The sequence below is a fragment of the Typopeltis vanoorti genome, chromosome 20 (genome assembly GCF_054136105.1).
Source record: "Typopeltis vanoorti isolate ZY-2024b chromosome 20, IOZ_Tvanoo_1.0, whole genome shotgun sequence".
In the NCBI taxonomy this organism is placed as follows: domain Eukaryota; kingdom Metazoa; phylum Arthropoda; class Arachnida; order Uropygi; family Thelyphonidae; genus Typopeltis; species Typopeltis vanoorti.
In genome coordinates this window covers 93,870,061-93,889,522 of record NC_143568.1, presented here as the reverse complement: position 1 = coordinate 93,889,522, position 19,462 = coordinate 93,870,061, and the positions used below count along the sequence as shown (strand labels likewise).

General features: G+C 34.2%; 1 protein-coding gene across 3 annotated transcripts; it reads left to right on the top strand.

Annotated features, from left to right (window-relative positions):
• Positions 1–373: 373 nt before the first annotated feature.
• Positions 374–18,366, top strand: LOC150095668 (uncharacterized). 3 transcript variants are annotated; one of them, XM_090410379.1, is made up of 4 exons: positions 374–694; positions 5,353–5,455; positions 14,230–14,298; positions 17,000–18,366. In XM_090410379.1, exons 3-4 carry the CDS (start codon positions 14,230–14,232, stop codon positions 18,239–18,241), a joined length of 1,311 nt encoding a protein of 436 aa, XP_090266505.1. In that variant the 5' UTR covers positions 374–694; positions 5,353–5,455; the 3' UTR covers positions 18,242–18,366. The 3 variants fall into 3 exon arrangements, with proteins under 3 accessions (XP_090266505.1, XP_090266507.1, XP_090266506.1); XM_090410380.1 differs by lacking the exon at positions 374–694 and adding an exon at positions 950–1,087; XM_090410381.1 differs by lacking the exon at positions 14,230–14,298.
• The last annotated feature ends 1,096 nt before the right edge of the window (positions 18,367–19,462 follow it).

Genomic DNA, 19,462 nt, shown 5'->3' with positions numbered 1-19,462 from the left:
ATATAAAACTGAATAATTAAATAACAATGTGAAGTAGTTTTAGGTTTTGAAATAAGCAACAAGAAACTTGAATTGTCTCTTTACTCGATGTGACATTTGTATTTTTACCGTGTTCATCTTTTTAAGAAAATCAAGAGACACTAATTAAACGCTTTGGCAATAAACGACCTCTGCTGTCAAGTTCAATGCGTGTGTGTGTGTGTGTGCGTGCGTGTTTATAGATTGTTTCCTTTCAGTTTAACAAAGGTTGAGGCCACTTATCAATGTGATTGAATACTTAAGTCAACCTCCCCCGCGCTTATCTTTTCAAGCAGTGCTCAAATAGCTAGTAGGACAAGTCAGACTTGTTCTTTCACGCTTGAAGTTACAACATCCAATCACGTGTCTAGTAAAAGATTCCATCAGTTTCGAGTCTGAACAGCGAAGCGCTTGATGTAAGGGAATTTACGTACTTTATAGCGAGAAGATGCATGAGTAATCACAAGAGGCATTAAAAAGTGGGATGAAACTGGGGAAAAGTAAAGTGGTGTCATTACAGTTGTATCTGTTATTACACTTATTAACCAAGTGTAACGAGATTTGGCATCTAGTAAGATATCAGTTGTATAAGGACGTGAATGACAGGATGTACACGGATTTGGAATGATAAGATTAAAGAGTGTACATCAGTTAGCAGAAAAAAAGAGAAAATCAGGTAAGTATGAGTTTATGTATTTTGTCGTGTTCACAGAAAATACATATTAATATACATATTAATACAAAAAATCAGCTTTATTTGCTAATATTAAAAATAACTAGATAAAATGCAATATTTACGTTATTGATAACGCAACGAAAATATGCTCATTTGCGTTTCACGCGATTATATACATTTCGTAACATATAAGATCTATTAGAGGTCGCTTTGTCGTTCTTTCATACCACAGCGCCTCTCTGAGTGAATTAATATTAATGCTAAAATTAATCAAGTCATTTTAATATTTTCACAACCTAAATTATTAGAAACGATGCTAAATTATATCTTGTAGTATTAAATCAATCTTTAGTTTCTAATTAAACCAGTTCTTTGCGCTATAGTTCGGAAAAGGTCTGTATTAAATTATGATTAATATATGACATGGATTCTATGTCATATAATAATACTCCATAATTTATTCATTGATTCCTTGTAAATAAATATTATGATATTATAATAATTATTATTTTTAAATAAAAGTATTATAAATAAGTAATCACGTACGATCGTACTAAAGAGAATTTACTGTATTATTTATTTATATCAAATTATATTGTATAGTTGCTTCAACAAAATTTAATGTTTTCGTTATTTCGAAATTTGTATTATTATTATTATTTGTTAGTGTTATTATTTTGTAATCAGTATTTCAGTTTTGATTCTTACCTCAATGTGAATATTAAAAACATCCTATGGCAATTAGTTAAAATGAGTGAACAATTGTTTGTTTTTATGAATTTTTTCCTCGCCTAAGGCAAATTTTAACCTGTTGACTACCTTGACTTCTTCTCACCTCGGTGTAAGTTTAATTTCCCTATTTACTCAAGTGTTATACTTGAAAGAAAGATTCGCTATAGATGATGTGCAAACAAAACAAAACAAATGCATTCTTTCTTCGATGTCGACGCAGACGTTGGCGAAACTGGCATAGAAGTACAATGCATTCACTTATATAAGTTATGTAGCAGTAATGCAAAAAAAAAAAAAAAAAAAATTGACTCAAAATAAAATTTTAATTTTAATCAGTAATTATGAATAAAAATAAAGCATCAAACCAAACATTTTTAGAGAAAACTGCCTTCTCATAGAAATATGTTCTACAAGGATTTCTATTATTTAATATAGGAAGTAAATAAAAAATTTTCTGAAATCTTTTTTAACCTTGCAAATATTTTTAAAACTTTTGAGCTGCCCAATATTTGAATTATGAAAAAAAAAATAGTCATTATTCATATAGTGTACTTTTTTTCTTGATTTATGACAAAGCATAAATATCATAATCTGCCTCCTGTTTTTCTCTGGACATCAGCTTGTACAGCCTGGCCTGAAAAAATAATGAATGCTTATTGATTGGAAAGACTTAGATTCGAATCAGGTCAAAGTCCCGAGAGGCATTTTCTAAATGTTTCAAACATAAAACGGACTCAGACGGAGATGCGAGGTTTTCTCCCAAAAACCTATCTTGGTTCAAAATAAAGAAATTGATCAATGAACATTTATAATTGTCAATAATCAGATATTAACTGCCTTTCTCCTAAGAAGCCTCGTTGCTAATTACAAAACAACCCAAAGCAACCGTTTTATCTGACCTTCAGTTTTTATACGATTTACAGTTGAACATCTTATATTACTACACAGGAATTTTATACACTCTTAACGGTCTCTAAAATCATCAGACCTTTTAAAACAATGTGTTGTATTTAAAAATTAAATTTGAAATGGTATTCTTCGTTTTTCAATAAAAAAATTATTGATGATTATCGGTTTTCAGAATTGATTAGCTTTGCTACCCTTTAACAGTTCTTTTATTACAGTGTTCATTATACATATCTTTTTGCATAATCATTCAGCGTGACACTTTGATCTTCATTTTTTCCCACCTAATTTCAAATTGTTTTCATTTCTTATTATCAAAACTGCTTCACATTAACTATTTGTTCTTCAAACCTTACTAAGTATCAATTGTAATAATTGAATTCAAATGCTTTTTAAAGCATTATAATTTCGTTGACAATAGATTAATGGATTAATCTATTGCCAACGAAATGAAGATCCTATTGATCATGTTTTCGAATTTAAAAGTTGTCAATGATAAAAACAAAAAAAGTGTACGATAATTATTATAATAATAATAAACAAAAAATCTCAGAAGCAATATCTTTTGTGGTTAGTTATGTTTACACATAACTATCCACAAGTTTTTTTTTTTCTGTTAAACAGCTAAATATAATTATATCTTATTTAGACATAATATTCAATCAAAACTTATTACCTAGCGTTCCTATAAATTATAATAAGTATTACAGGTCTGGTTCTCGAGTTAGTCGATAATAAGCAAGTAGGGCTTTTTTCTAGGAAACTGGGAGTTTTAAAATCAACAGTAGAACTCATAGTATTTCAAACATAATATATACCACATTAAGTTCTTTTCGCTATACACTTTGGTATCAATTGGTCTAGCTACTCACTGATGAAGCCTCAAAAAAGGCTGAAACTGGTCTGGGTAGTGACCTTCCACCATAATGTAATAACAGCATATGTTTCCTAGGAAATGTGTTTTTACATTTTTGGAAATACCTAAGAATAGCGATCAGAACTTCACCACCTTTGCTACGAGTTGTCCGGTATTGTACTACGTACTAGGGTCATTTACATTAGCTCACGCTAGTGGTCGCCGATACTTTATAGTTTACTATATTCGGCAAGAAACTCTCTGATTCCAATCTTTGAGTTTCTTATTCGGTTTTAAAATAATGTGGGATTTAATATCCCCTTAATTTAAATAATGTTTATATCGCCGAAATGAAGCTTATTAGCTCTTTATATTTAAATAATATATACCTGACACAGTGGTGTAGCTAGAGCTTTTGTCGCCCGGGGAGATCCCCTGAGTTTGCCGCCCCTCTAATACACACCAAAAATACTACGAAAAGTCAAAACGACGTATAGGGAAATAAATTAAAACACTATGTTTATTTTTGAAGTAAAACTTTCATTTCAACATTCTAAAATGTTATTTTTCTTGCTTTTCTGTTAGGAAAATCTTCGATGACATTGGCGAAGTCTATTTCACAGTAATGTAGATAATTCTTAATCACTTTTAATTTAGAAAACTCTCACAACTAGCAACACTTACAGCAGTTGTGAGGAAAATTCGCAGTAGCATTACAATATTTTTAAATGAGTTCTCGAGACTGTATTTTAGAATTAGCTGTAAAAGTTCAAAAAGGTTCAAAGTGCCGCCCGGGGAGGACCGCCCCCCCCCTCCTAGCTACGCCTCTAGCCTGACAGGATTTAAGACCACGATATGGTGGAATTTCTGTGCTAATTTCTCCCCTGAAAATCTCGATTCACTGATAGCCTTGAGCTCTCATTATCTTCATAATGGAGGTCATCCTGAGAACTGAGTGAGTTCCACCGACCCAACTTGCGACACAAGTTAGTAATTTTCTGATAGTTCTTCAACCAAAAAAAAAAAAAAGATAAAATGCAGTCGCAAAATTATATTCTTTTGTTAAATGTATAGCATAATTTTCACTAAATCAAAAAATGTATAGTGAAAACATTCCAGAAAGAAGACAAATAGAAAAAAAAAACATACAGATTGAAATAGTGAATTCATGCAAATGTCTAGGCCAAATCATTATAAATTTGATAAATAATTTCAGCTAGAATACTAGCAGAACGGAAAGTTTTTAGCCGTTTAGAGAGATATTTAATTGCAATTTACCGACCTTACTAAAAAGAAAGACCTACAACCAGTGTGTACTCCCAATACTGACTTATGGCAGTGAAACCTGTAACCTGACTAAAAAAAACACTTAAAAAAACTGAAAACAACACAACTGAATATGGAAAGAACCATTTTGAGAGAAAACATGATTAGATAAAAAAGAATAATACTTGGCTATGGAAGCAAACAAATTTAATGGACATTGAATTAGTAATAAAAAGAAACAAATGGCGCTGGGCAGAACATGTGATGAGAATGTCTGGCAACAGATGGACATAGAGGATGACAAAATGGACACCAGGTAGACCAAGTAAGATGGGACGATGAGATAACAAGACTTTATGGAGATTTACGGTGGAGAAATGCACAAGATCTGCCAAAATGGTAGAAGCATGGAGTGGTATTCATATAGCATTGGACTGAAAAAACTTGTTGTTGCTGTTGATGATGAAGATGATGGATAATATACTAGTAATTTCAACAAAATCCTTTAACCTGAATATCTTCTTGGGCTTAGCTCCCACTGAGGAGACTTCAATAAAGATCGAAACTGGTCTGAGTTGTGAACCTTCGCATAATGCATACCAATATACACTTCGAAAAGGAAGTGTGCTTTGCATTATGGATACTAAGGCAATTGATGTGGTCATCAGCTTCTATATTTGTATCTTCACTAGTTATAAAGATATCGCATTCACAAACTATGTTTGCTTACGCTTTAGTATAGGATTAAAACAATAATATAATTTCTTGTATATTATAGAAGACAGTTTAATGTTTTTGGTAATCACGATGTAACTTATTGAAATATATTTATTTTTTGCACGTAAACATCTTTCATTCGCTTGTATTTTGATAGATTAAAATAATATTAACATTCTAGGTGAACAACGAATTGCTCAATTCCAAAGCGAAAGATAGAATGATCTACAGAAGGCTGGTTTGTACTCAAGGATTTAAAATCTTTTAATAATCTAAATAATCTGGTAAGTAACTGATTTCTTTTGATTTCTTTTCAAGTTTCCAGTCTATATTTACATTCATATTTCATACTTTATTAAAACATGAAGTTCGAGAAGTCATATATCACTGAATAAAATTTGTCGAAGCAAAAATGATATGTAAACAGCTGTGAAATCAACGACTTTTAAAAGCACATTATTTGCGAGATTCTCTACCTCCAGTTTCAACATTTTTTGTTAGTGTATTACACTACATGAAATCAATAAGCAGCTAGTGTTCATCCCTAGTGATCACCATAGTTGAGTTCATGGCTACCTACGATTTGCTGACTTGGATAGTGAAGACAGCCTGCCATCTGGTTTTTCTGAACATTCTGGTCGAAATGCTAAGGAATATCTCCAGGCCTGTTATTAAACCTAAAAAGCTTCAGCTGGAGTTTCTACTCCTTCAGCCTCTACAGGGAAGAGGAAGGGAGTAATCTCCACCTTATCATTATAAGGTGGAGATTACTCCCTCAGGGGTGCACCCGCCATATGTGCAATGTGTGCGACGCACACAGGCGCCAGGATGGTAAAGGTGCCAAAGAGGAGGAAATACATAATATGGAGGGACGGATAGGGGCGCCAACTAGAGTTTTGCACACAGGCGCCAGACACTACTGGCGTGCCCCTGGCTTCCGTTCGCATATATGCAAACTCTGCTCTAGATAATTTTGTGTTTGAAATCGTTAATAAAGTAGTATAGCTCAGTGGAAGTGGCACTTGTATCTTCTGCGCTAGGCCGCCCGAAGATACACTTCAGTTCAGGTGTATTCGCCGACTTTTTCTAAGCTTATTTCGACCGTTTCACGAGTTAGTCGATCTCTTGCACGGGCAAGCGGGTTTTTTTCTCCCAGAAACTCGGGTTTTACATCCCATGAACTCAAGAAAACTGACCTGACCACTCAATCTGCTTGAACTGATTGAGTGGTCAGTTCAATCAACCTGATTGAACTGACCACTCAATCTCCAAAGGCTAGATAGGGTTAAAAGGCCTCGCCTACTCCCTATAAGGGAATAAAAAAGCGTTACCTTATTATTATTATTGTAATTTTGGCTAAAATCAAGCCATATTAAGTACCAAAATTCGAAGAAGGATTCGAAATTATATGTTATAGTGTGGCATTGATTGAACCTTGAAGAAGTTTGATACACAGTTCATGTAATGCCAAGTGATATTATTTATTCATTTTTCTCAAAACGCACATATGGTATTGGGTCATTCACATAATTGTTACTTATAATGCGCTATTATGGTGCAGTACATTATTTGCGTAAATATATATAAGTGATGGTTGCCTTGCTATAAGTGTTGGATAAGAGTAACGAGATTACGAGAATTCTGAGCGATGAAATTATAGATGAGGGATCATTGGAATGAACTTTGTGGGCAACAGAATCATTTTTCAGCAGATATTTTCTCCCATATCGCACTTGTTTTAAGACACTCAGAGCCAGTATAAATACGTAGTCTCAACGACATTAATTTTATGAGTAGAATATTAAAAGAATTACTTTATTCTTTTAATATTCTAATAACATTCTAATTACTAATAACAAAGATATTAGTATCAACTAATAAAAAAGATATCGGCTTTGATGTTTTTCATATGTAATAAAATATCAGGTCATCTCGTTGTGATGTCTTTTTTTTTTTTATTGCTAAAATATTTATACATACAATAAACATCTTGTGTGACATTGCACCTTATAATTTTACAGAGTTCAGCACTAAGTGCTGCAATTCCTACATTGGATTTCAATTAAAATTTTTAATAATACTTTTTTTGCCTTTATATTATGTATTTACAACACGTTCTTCTAATATTAACAATGCAGATTAAACATAATTTTTTTGTATAATTTTTTATTTTTTTAAAGTTTGAGAAAGAGTGATTATACATACAAATTTCTGCATTTGCTTATAAGGATTATTTGTAGTCTGAAAGCAAATCCTGTAATACCTTTCATCCCCCCCCCCCCCAAGCGAGGCCGTTTAGTCCTAAATAACTTTTGAACACCGGAGGCTGCCAACCTCTACCACCCTTGCTATCATATCACAGACAGCCGCCCTAAGGCTAGTAACGATTTTAATAGTCATCCTGGAAGAAAAGTACGCAAGACAACTGCTGTCCCATCTCGTGGTTGCTAACCCTAACATTACATATTATTGTCTTAAACGGTGTGAGTTCCACTAACGAAAGTATTACATTTATCTTTCTTTAAACGTCCTTTGTATTAGCTCCTATGCATAATGCATTGAACATTGTTAAGTGTATTACCCCGCAAAACATTTTGCTTTTCTTTCTTTCTTTCTTTTTTTTTTTTTTTCACTAGCAGTTTTTCGAAATTTCTGAATCACTACACAGTTAACATACAAGAATGCTAGGTGGCGAATTGTAAGTACAGTAGTCTGATGTCGCGGCGAGAAGTTCCAGCGATGAGTTCAAGCAATCTATGGAGATATCCTATTAACTCCTTTTTAAGTTGGTCTTAATTTAGTACACGAAATCTTATTTTGAATTTTTTTTTTCTCTGCTTTAATCATGTCATCACTTTTATGACATTACACAACAGGAAAGGTATAATAATAACAAGTAATAAATGAACCATCTGCTAATATACCGAAATAACAACGGATATTGCAACAGGTTTTCAGCTACTATGTTGATGTTAAGTTAGAGCAGATGTTTAGATACGGTAGAATGCAAGGACATTTTTAATGTTCATTTGGAGAAAATTCCTTCCGTTCAAGCAACTATGTTGTCCGAAAAGCCAGAAGTACTTTGTTTTAGCAAGTGAAATATGCTAATAATAAAATTTATTTTATTTTATTTTATTTATTATTTTTTTTTTTATGATTGCTATTGTACCAAAAATAATTTGTGTTTTCATTTTGGTTTCTTTAGCATTGATATCGTCTGCTCCGATATTATTATATGTAATTAGCGCTTTGTGGGGGAAAAACATGCTTTTAGTGATACAAGAGTATGCTGTTTATTTCAATATGATTTAAACGAGTATAATATTTTAATTTATTTGTAATAATTTAAAAAGGACCAAATAGGTCCTTTTTAAATTATTATTAAGGAATAAACCTTCGTGATAAAAAAAAAAAGAAAAAAGCATGTGACTATAAGCGTAATAACCTTAAAAAAATAAATAAAAACTCTAAACCTCGTGATGACCCGGCAGACATCATTTCACTACAAACTGTAAATTGTATACAAACAGAAATACATTTCAAATGTCTTGGCAGCCAGTTGGCAACCGGAATGTGTTCGGAACCAACAGGGCATACTTCTGCTCAAGTAAATTGCCCGTTGCATAATAATTACGTGGTTTTCGAAAATTAGATACCCTCAGGCCACTTCACAGAAACCTTTTTTTAAAAAAAAAAAAATCTTTATCACTCTCGGTATTATTCAGTGGCGAATTCTCCATGCTTGCTGCGCAAGCTCATTAATTGAGAAAGAAGTAATATTTATTTGCTAATAAATGCATGCATTTATAAGCATTCCATTTAGGCTTTTATTTTTGTAGACAGAAGACGTCTTAGCTTGCGCGGCAATAATTGAGCTTTGCGTTGTGTATCGAAGGCCGATGCTTGCTCGTCTAGTCAAAGCTACCTTGGCTTGCTCGGTTGTAGGAGCTTCCAAGTCCTCGCTGCAGCACTGTGATTTCATGCGCGCGCATAGCCATATCCACTCCCTTCACGTCTTAAACATGATATACAAATTCTACCCTACGGTTCTTCTTTATGAACTGGTCAATAACAGCGTCATAAAAAGTTGGTTGTAACTTAATTTTCCCAAGCAACATGCACACTTGTAAAGGCTGGCTGAAGCTCACTGACTAGAGCTACTTTGATTGCGTATGACCTAGTCAGTGAGCTTCAGCCAGCCTTTACAAGTGTGCATGTTGCTTGGGAAAATTAAGTTACAACCAACTTTTTATGACGATGTTATTGACCAGTTCATAAAGAAGAACCGTAGGGTAGAATTTGTATTCAAGTAGCTAAACTGAAAAAGATAGAATACAAATATCATTTGTAAAATAAATGCTGTATTTGTATGATTTAATGTACATAAATTTCTAAATATATAGTTTTAAATGGTCAGTAATTCATTATTCCGCTAATCAGACTTCTCACTTCCTGAATGATAACAAAAGCAAGCGTGAATTTCAAGACCAGCATTCGCCCCTGGTATTATTTTAGTGGTAGTAAACGTATTTAGTTTTTTTCTCTTAAAAATAGGATGTCAATGAAAGAAACTGTATGCTTTTCTTAATTATATATATAGACACCTACCAGAAAAAGACCTCCAGAGTTTTATATTCCATTAACCAGAATGTATGTTACCCGTGAAAGAGAACCGATGAACCGTATAATAGATAGCATATACAGATGCATTAGATCAATTCTAGCAGTGGCGCATCCAGAGGGGGGGGGAGGGACCCCCCCACCCAAAGAAAAAGGCAAAAAACACTAGAAAATTTTCAAAAAATCTTTTCCTAATTAATAAAATTATTATTTTTTAATTTATGTTCTGTCGTGTCTTCTATTTCTATACTACTTATGAATTAACGATCATTGCAGATGCTCAGTCATAGGTCGTATGCGATGCGTAGTGTGTATTCTCAAATCGTCTACACAACTCCTCCCCCCCGCCCAAGATTAAACCCTGAATGCGCTACTGAATTCTAGTGTTGAGTATGTGCAAAAAAAAAAACAAAAAAAAACTCAGGTATATGGGGATCTCAGTTGACGGTGCATAATTTTCAGATAACGATTTGGCACTCTATAGGATGACGTTTTATTATTTATTTATTTGCATAAACCCGATGACACCAGGTATTGCAGAAACTATATTAATGCCAGATGTATGTGTACGGGAGGTGGGGGGATGATAGGTCTTAAGGAAGGGGAAACAGAGAAAGAGCTCACTGGTGTTATTTTTCAAAGAACTGCACGGTAGTTCTTGAAAGAAAAGGAGAAGTCATAAAAACAGAGGTGGAGGGGTGGAAAAGGTACTGTCGATTTCCCCCAAAGTAACCAAGGCTACGAGGAAAGTATATTCTGAGAATTGCATATATTCTCTGACTTGGCTGCTGTTTCTCAATGCTGGACTATAAAGACAAAAAATGTGAACAAATAGAAATGAAAATAAGGTGGGTGTGAAATGACCAGAAAGCTGATTCATTCATTCAGTAAGTGTTGAAACATTTTTATAATACATAACAGCGAGTCTACTTTGCATAAAATGGCATTTAGAATATCATCAGTCTGGTGTATCGCAAACAGAACGACGCTCTTAGGGACAAAGCAAGATTAACAAAACACATTCCTACTAGTGCGATAGATGGCGCCGTATACCACAAAAATTAGGTTTTATCTTTTTTTTTTTTTTTTTTTTTTTTTATCTTGTAAAATCGAATCCCCCACCCCATCTGGCTGAGATAGGGTATGCAGAAAATTCACCGAAACAATTCATCGAATAACAGTTTACCAAAAAAGACAATTTATAAGAGGACACCATTGAACAAGTTAAAATGTAATGCAATTCATCCACCGAAAAATGAATTGGAAGGCAATTTCATTCAACATTGATTGAGAACTGAAATTCTAATTAATGTAGAAAAAATATCTATTTAATAATCAACAACCATATGTAAGGTTTTACAATCGGAGAATTTTCATCGCTACTGCCATGGTTTGAGATGGTCCGCAACAAACAACAAATTAAAAGTGATCTTTTGGCCAATAACATTGGATTCGCATACTAAGTAGCTGAGTTTAATTAGAAATTAATTAAAACGTTTGTTTTCAGCACTGTTTCAATCATTTATTATGTTAACTATTGCAATTTATATTCCTTAAATAAATAAAAAGATAACTCCTCTAACCACTTTTGTTCATCTAAAAGTAGAGAATTCCTATAGTCTCTACTGACTTTTTGAAAATAGCTGGAAAACCAGATTTTGTCCTTTATAAGAGCCTTCACTGAGCCCAGGTTATCAATGAGTCAAATTTTTACCAGAAAGAGAGAGAGAGAGAGAGAGAGAGAGAGAGAGAGAGAGAGAGGGGGGGGGGGATGGCATGAAACTGTCCCATCTCGTGGCGATAAACTCTTGCATCCATCCATACCATTGTCTGTAATAGTATGAGTTCTATGGTTTTTGAGATGCAGGGTTAAAATCCTGAGTTTATGAGAGAAACCAACTTTCCCTGCCAGAGATCGATAACTCCAAAGTTGGCGGCAGAAAGGCTTAGCTCTCCTGTAGTGACCAGCATCGAACCTATTACCACAGGGCTACATTCCTTAATACATTTTTTAAATGTCTGTTATACCTCATGCTCTTCTGTTCTAAAGACATCCATTTTCATTTTACTAAATAGCAATGCATAGTCAATGTATATGTCGATTTTGTGCATGTAAATTTAAAAGAAAATTACGCGAGTACCTTGTTATATTCTGTTCCAAACACAACGATTGTCAATGTAAGTTAAAATCTGCAGTTTAAACGATGAATCATTGCACAATAATATTCAAAAATAGAGCAAAATAATTATTGGAAAGCCTTGATGACCACATATTCATTTTGTCTGCATTAAAATCAATAACACAAAAGAAAATAAGACAACACAATTTACAAACCGAAAATATTATTATTGATAAATGTGTAGTGAAAAAATGACGAATACAGTGGTATTGGATTGCGAGTGTTTTGCAAGACGAGCAAAAATTTTTAATAAATTTTAACTTGATAAACGAGCGAGGTCTTGCAATACGAGTATTATCAATACACTTTGTCTGCCGAGCGTCACGTGATCACAAGCCGCTCGGGATTGTGGGTAATCGTCTCGCATGCTCGGTCTCAGTCGGCATACCTCATTCGTATAGTAAGCATTCGTGCTAGCGTTGTGACCACGCGTGTGTACGTAAAGCATTTTTTTTATTTTGTATCCAAATTTAGCGACTGTTCTTTATTAACTGTAATACGACAATGGCCCCAATGAAGAAAAGAGTTGAAAAGGAAGGCGGTAAGAAGAAGGAGATGATTACGGTGGAAGTTAAGAAGGAAATCATCGGGAAGCACGAACAAGGTATGCAAGTGACCGCCATCGCAAGATTTTATAAGAAGTCTAATACAAATCGTCAAAGATTTGCACAGTATTAAAGAAGAAAGAACTAAGGGGGCTAGATGTAGCAAAAGGAGTCACGAGAGTATCAAAGCAACGGCCACGTATTCTGGAAGATGTAGAAAAGTTGCTTTTGCGTTGGTTAAACGAGAAGCATCTAGCAGATGTTACTGTGACCGAGAACTTGATCTGTGAGAAGGCAAAGGCCTTGTACGCCGACCTCCTAAGTGAACTGCCAGGTAAGTCTACAGAAAACGAAGATAGCTTCAAGGCGAGCAGGGGATGGTTTGATAACTTTAAGAGGAGAAGTGGCATTCATAGTGTTGAATGCCACGGAGGCACGGAGAGGCTGCGAGTTGGGACGCAAAGGCAGCCGAGGCGTTCGTTGCCGAGTTCCAGAAGCTCATGTATATGTACAGTACATTATTTTGTATCAATCATTTTATATCATCACAGTAACATGTATGAATATTTTTGAGTTTTGGAACGAATCATCTGAGTTTCCATTATTTGTTATGGGGAAATTCGCTTTGATATACGAGTGCTTTGGATTATAAACACGTTTCCGGAATGAATTATGCTCGCAAACCAAGGTACGACTATATTGGTATTGTGAAAAATGGTGTTGATTAGTGCACACGCGATGAGTACTTGGAAGAGTCGTGTAATAATAATAATAATAATAAACTGCTTTCTGATTACTATGGTTCGATGATTCTTTTTGATGGAGTGTCATTTGTTGAACCTCCTTTCGAAGCATTGCAATTTGATAAAACTCTATTTCGTTATTATTATTATTATTATTGCATGACACCTTCAAGGAGTACTTGGGCTCATCGTGGGAGGACACATTACTCCACTACGCAATAACTCACTATCTCCTCTATTTAATCCTCCTACTACACCTGCTACCATCAATACACAACGCCATCTACCGTCCCAAACAACCACTACCAACAGTAGTTTTTTGTCTGTAAATTGCTTGTATCATGTTAGCCGATTTGCAGTATGTTTGATGAAAATCTCGAGTTTCGGGGGGGGGGGAAGAAAGGCAAATTCTGTATGAGATTGACTAACTCACCTTCATTTGAAAAAGCCAATATATAACGATTCCTCTAGTCATGGCATTCAATAATGTTTTTATTGAATTTTTATGAAACGAGCGAGTTTGTGTCTTCAGTTTACAGACCAGGGGCATGTTATTAGAAAAAATATATGCTATTCACAGGGCAAATACATTAGTAGTGGATAGCAAAAAGGGTGGTCAAAGAAAAATATGGCATTATCAGAAGATACATGCAGGGGTGTAGTACAAACAAAAGATATGAGGATAAAAAGATACATGTTAGGAGAGAGTAATACAAAATACGACTGCAAAAAAAAAAAAAAGTGAAAAAGCGAACAATTTTTTGGTTAAACTTCAAAATAAATTGTTAAAACTAAGTCAAATTAACCACATTATTTTGCTGCTTAATGCGGTTGATTCGTTTTTTGAAACATCAGAATATAATTTTCCTTAAAATTATATTCTGATGTTTCACAAACATCAGAATATAATTTTAACTTGCAATTCACATTCACATTTATGCTTCTCATGTTTATAATTTCAATGTAGATGGGTACTGAATGTAAAATGGATACTGAAGAAAAGAACGAGACGCTAGATATACAGGTCAAAATGCCAGTAAGTTATATTTATTACATAAATGTAAATGCAATTTGTTATTTTGAATATCTTGTCTGGTTTAAGCTAAACATATCGATTGACAGATAGACGAACAGACTGATTCATATTAAGCATCATTGAAATATCAAAATACTGTACAAGTGAATATTTTTGAAAATTAAGAAGACATTCTGGATTTCTCAGAGAGCATAAAGGCCTTTTTTAGGTTTAGAAACTATAATTTTCTTTAGAGATTCGTCTACGCTAAAAGTTACGAAACCATAATTTCCACATATGAGGGCACAGCTGGGAATTTCATTAAACGAAACGTGTCATGAACCCTTTCACAAAGAAACTAAAAGCATTTTTATAACAATCACAATTACTCATTTTCGTATATTTTATCTCATTAATTTGCGTCATTCTGTGTGTGAAATAGCTTTTTAATATCTGTTAAACGCTGTTTTTTTATTATTATTATTTTAAATTGGATGGGTGTAATAGAAAATTTAAACAAAATGAGATTTATTTGAAAACGCAACATGCTTCGTCGAGATTGACTTCATCAGGCGTTAGAACATAGAAAGATATTAAAAGATACTGAAAATAACATTGAGACACTCTAAAGCTATACAATTAATATATATATACACACAGGCTCTCTCTCTCTCTCTCTCTCTCTCTCTCTCTCTATATATATATATATATATATATATATATATATATATATATATATATATATTAGGATAACCAAGTTATTTTATAAACTTGGTTATTTTAACTCCTAATCCCAAGTATACAAACAATTAAGTTTGCGCCTGAAACAAAGTTCAAGTCTAAAAATGGTACAACACCAGGGCAACTCATTGTAAAGGTGGGTAAAGCTCTGATCACTATTCTTAGTATTTTCCCATAATGTAAAGCACATCTCACTAGAAGATGTATACTGCAATGCATTATGCGTGGGATCACTACCAAGACCGGTTTCAACCTTTTTTTGAGGTCTCCTCAGTGAGTAGCTAGACCCTAAATACCAAGGTTCTTAAAAGAACTGGGCGATGGACTGAGTCCTTGACTCTTTATCCCGTCATCTGAATGAAGAGAATCTGTGTGGATGGAGTGTTATCGAGCTAAAAGCTCCAGTCATGGCTGGGTAACGGGCAATAGCCGAGGTTATAGTAATACGGAGCCTTATCAACTTTACCTATAGAAGTTGCAACAAGGTGTTTTTATTTTTAATAAAAATCTCTGGAGGAGATATAGATGTACTAAATTTTTTAACTCGGGGATATTGTATATTAGGATAACCAAGTTATTTTATAAACTTGGTTATTTTAACTCCTAATCCCAAGTATACAAACAATTAAGTTTGCGCTTGAAAAATCCCAAGTTAAAAAATTTAGTACATCTATATCTCCTCCAGAGATTTTTATTAAAAATAAAAACACCTTGTTGCAACTTCTATAGGTAAAGTTGATAAGGCTCCGTATTACTATAACCTTGGTATTTAGGGTCTAGCTACTCACTGAGGAGACCTCAAAAAAGGTTGAAACCGGTCTGGGTAGTGACCCCACGCATAATGCATTGCAGTATACATCTTCTAGTGAGATGTGCTTTACATTATGGGAAAATACTAAGAATAGTGATCAGAGCTTTACCCACCTTTACAATGAGTTGCCCTGGTGTTGTACCATCTTTAGACTTGAACTTTGTTTCAGGCGCAAACTTAATTGTTTGTATACTTGGGATTAGGAGTTAAAATAACCAAGTTTATAAAATAATTTGGTTATCCTAATATACAATATCCCCAAGTTAAAAAATTTAGTACATATATATATATATATCCAGAATCGGTAATTTTTGCAGCACAAGATCAGGCCAATTAAAACCAACGTTATGAAGGCAAAAATACAAAAAATTCAAGAAGACAGTAAATGTATATTGTGCAAAGAAAAGGAAGAAACGGTAGACCATATAAGTGGATGCAGCAAAATCGCACAAATTGAGTACCGTAAAAGGCATGATAACGTAGCTAAGATAATCCACTGGCATTTATGTAAAAAGTATGGGTATGAAATATCTAAAGACTATTGGAAGCATAAAGTTCACCAGAAAGTGGTTGAGAATGAAAAAGCTAAAATACTCAGGGATTTCAAAATCCAGACTGACAAAAGCTTGGAATGTAATACACCCGATATTACAGTGGTTGAAAAAAGTGAAAACAAGGGTGTTACGTTTATCGAAATATCAGTACCAGGAGATAGTCGGATTGACAACAAAGAAAATGAAAAAATTACAAAATATCGCGATTTGCAAATCGAAGTTGAACGAATCTGGCAAAAGAAAACGAAAGTTGTTCCCATAATAATAGGTGCTTTAGGCGCCATCCCTAAAACATTGAAAAAACATCTAAAAGCATTCGAGTTAGATGGATTAAAAATTGGGCAGCTGCAAAAGGCCGCTTTGTTCGGCACAGCTTTCATTTTCAGAAAGTATTTCCACAACTCATAGGCCCTTGGGTAGGGCTGGAATTAATGGAATATAACCAGCCTTTTCATAAGACTGAGGAAGCAAATCAAGCTTTGATGAATATTATATATATATATATATATATATATTTGTCATGCTATTATAATCTTTATTACTTCTAAACTGTAAATTCTGCTTTTAGTAACTTAATGAGCAACTTAACTGTTTTTTCTTCTTCTCTTTTTATTAGCAGCGGAAGATATCACCTTACCTGATGGCATATCCACCTTGTGATACTCCCAGTATGCCCAGAGCCTCAAGAAAAAATTCTCCTACTTCATTTAACAAAGAAGTTGCCAATGGAGCAAATGAAAATGACCGTTTTCAAGAATTTTTAAACTATTTCGGACAAACGAAATTTGGTGAGCAGCAAAACCATTCACCAAACAGTTCTACTTTTGAACTCCAACTTGAGATGGAAACCGTGCCACAAGAATCTACAGACAATCAAGAAAACACCCCTGAAGATAATCCAGAAAGCAAAAAACGAAATTGGTTTGAGATACATCAATCTACGTTTATATCTACTCTCCTAGCATTATTATCAAGTGTCCTCTTAAGTCTATCATATGCCATTGTTAGATTCATGAGCAACCTTAGTTCAGGAGAATTAGCACTAGCAAGATATGTAGGGTTTTTTGCTCTTATATTGCCTATTATAGTACACACAAAAGAGAAAATAATTTCATCTAACGTTACTCCTTATTTATTTTTATATTCCCTTTTAGGAGCATTTAGTCTATTTCTACGGTATTATGCATTCCAGCACCTTCCTTTGGGATGTGCTACAGCCATTCTCTTCAGCTTTCCGGTCTTCATTCCAATTATATCAAGGCTATTCTTGAAAGAACCATGTGGAACTCTGCAAAAAATATCTTTCTTTGTTACGTTATTAGGAATTCTGCTAGCTTCAAGAATTCCAAGTTTCCTGGCCAACGAATTACCACATGCACCATGCTATTTTGGGATATTATCTGCAATAGCTTCACTAAGCTTGGGTTCTGCAACATTTTGTTTAGGCAAAAAACTTGAAGGTGTCCACCGATTATTCATTCTACTTAACAATACTTGGATAGGAATTATCGAAACCATAATATTGATCTTAGCTTCTGGGGGATTTAATGATCCTCATAATATAGGATGTTGGCATCTACTCCTTCTCATACTTTTGAGTTTTTGGGGTCAAATGATGTTGACAATGGCTTTAAAAAGCAAAATGGTTGATATGCTTACTGTGGTACAATCTGAGACAAGCATTGTGCTAAGCTTTCTGTGGCAAGTTTTATTTTTTCAAGAAACTCCAGATGCCTATAGTATTTGTGGCGCCATAATCGTCAGTATTTGTATATTGTTGAGTTGTTCTAGAAAATGGATACAATCTCTTCGACATGATTCTATATTGCAAAAAAAGCTCATCTTTCTCACATGGTGAAATTTTACCATGGGAAAGAGATTCATATGCTGATTAACATTGTGAAATTTTACAATTTTTTTTTTTATTAAATTAAGATTTGTAAAGGAACTGACTCAAAATATGAATAAAGTGTTTTAATAACATTTTGTATCGTTTGACTATATGTATATAGGACCCGATTCACAAATTGAAAAGTTTCATTCCGGAAAATTTTGAGTCATAAAATTTAAATTTAGAACTGAAATAAATCCTACTGTTGTAAATTAAATTCACTAACATTTAAGCTTTCCTAAAGTGCATTTGATGAAATCATATAATAGGTGTATACTTGTTATAATAAAACAATTCCAAATAAGCATGTTCCATTCGTAGTATTATACACTATGTTGACAAAAGTATTTAGACATTTACTTGTGGTCAAAAAATGCGCTTTAATTACTGTACATTTCTGGTACCGAGTGGGACCACCTTCGCCCGAATGACAGCAACTACCCTTCGGGGGCGTACTTGCAATCATTTTCTGATACATCACAACAGGAATATTCCTCTATTCTTCGCCCAAAGCTACATCCCATTGCTGATACTGGTGACGGCCTTTGTGATCTGGAGCGAATTCAGAGTTCTAATTCACCTCAAAGATGTTCGAAGGAATTGAAGTTTAGACTCTGAGCTGGATAGTCCAAAACTTGGACATTTTGTGAAACCATTCTCAGACACGCGATGCAGTATGGCATGGAGCTTATCATGTTGAAACATGCAAGGATCACTGTGAAGTACTTCCACAGCATCGGAAGAATGAAGTTGTCCAGGTAGCTGTAGACATACAATGGACCAAGCCATATCTATCTGAAGCATTCCCATGCCATTACTGAGCCTCCACCAAACTTGAGTTTCCATACAGGCATTCGAATGGAAATACTGATGCTTTGATCAATTACTGCATGCAGGAAGTTCTGTTTGTCCAAGCCTTCTTAATGGCACTCATTCCCGACAGTCTTAGCACTAGTTAACGCTTCTTAGATAAGCAAAATGGGTTATTTTCCCGATTACCCACCTTGGATATCTCACCTTTTGAGAAACCAGTGAGCTCTATTGCTTTCAAATCATGGTTCCAGCCAGACAGGCTGCTTGCTAAGATTGTTCAAGGCTTGGGAGATGACAACTAGGAATGCAACTTTATTGTACCAGACAGCCCGCCCAGAATAAGCCCTTTATCACAATGAAAGAGTATTTTCATTG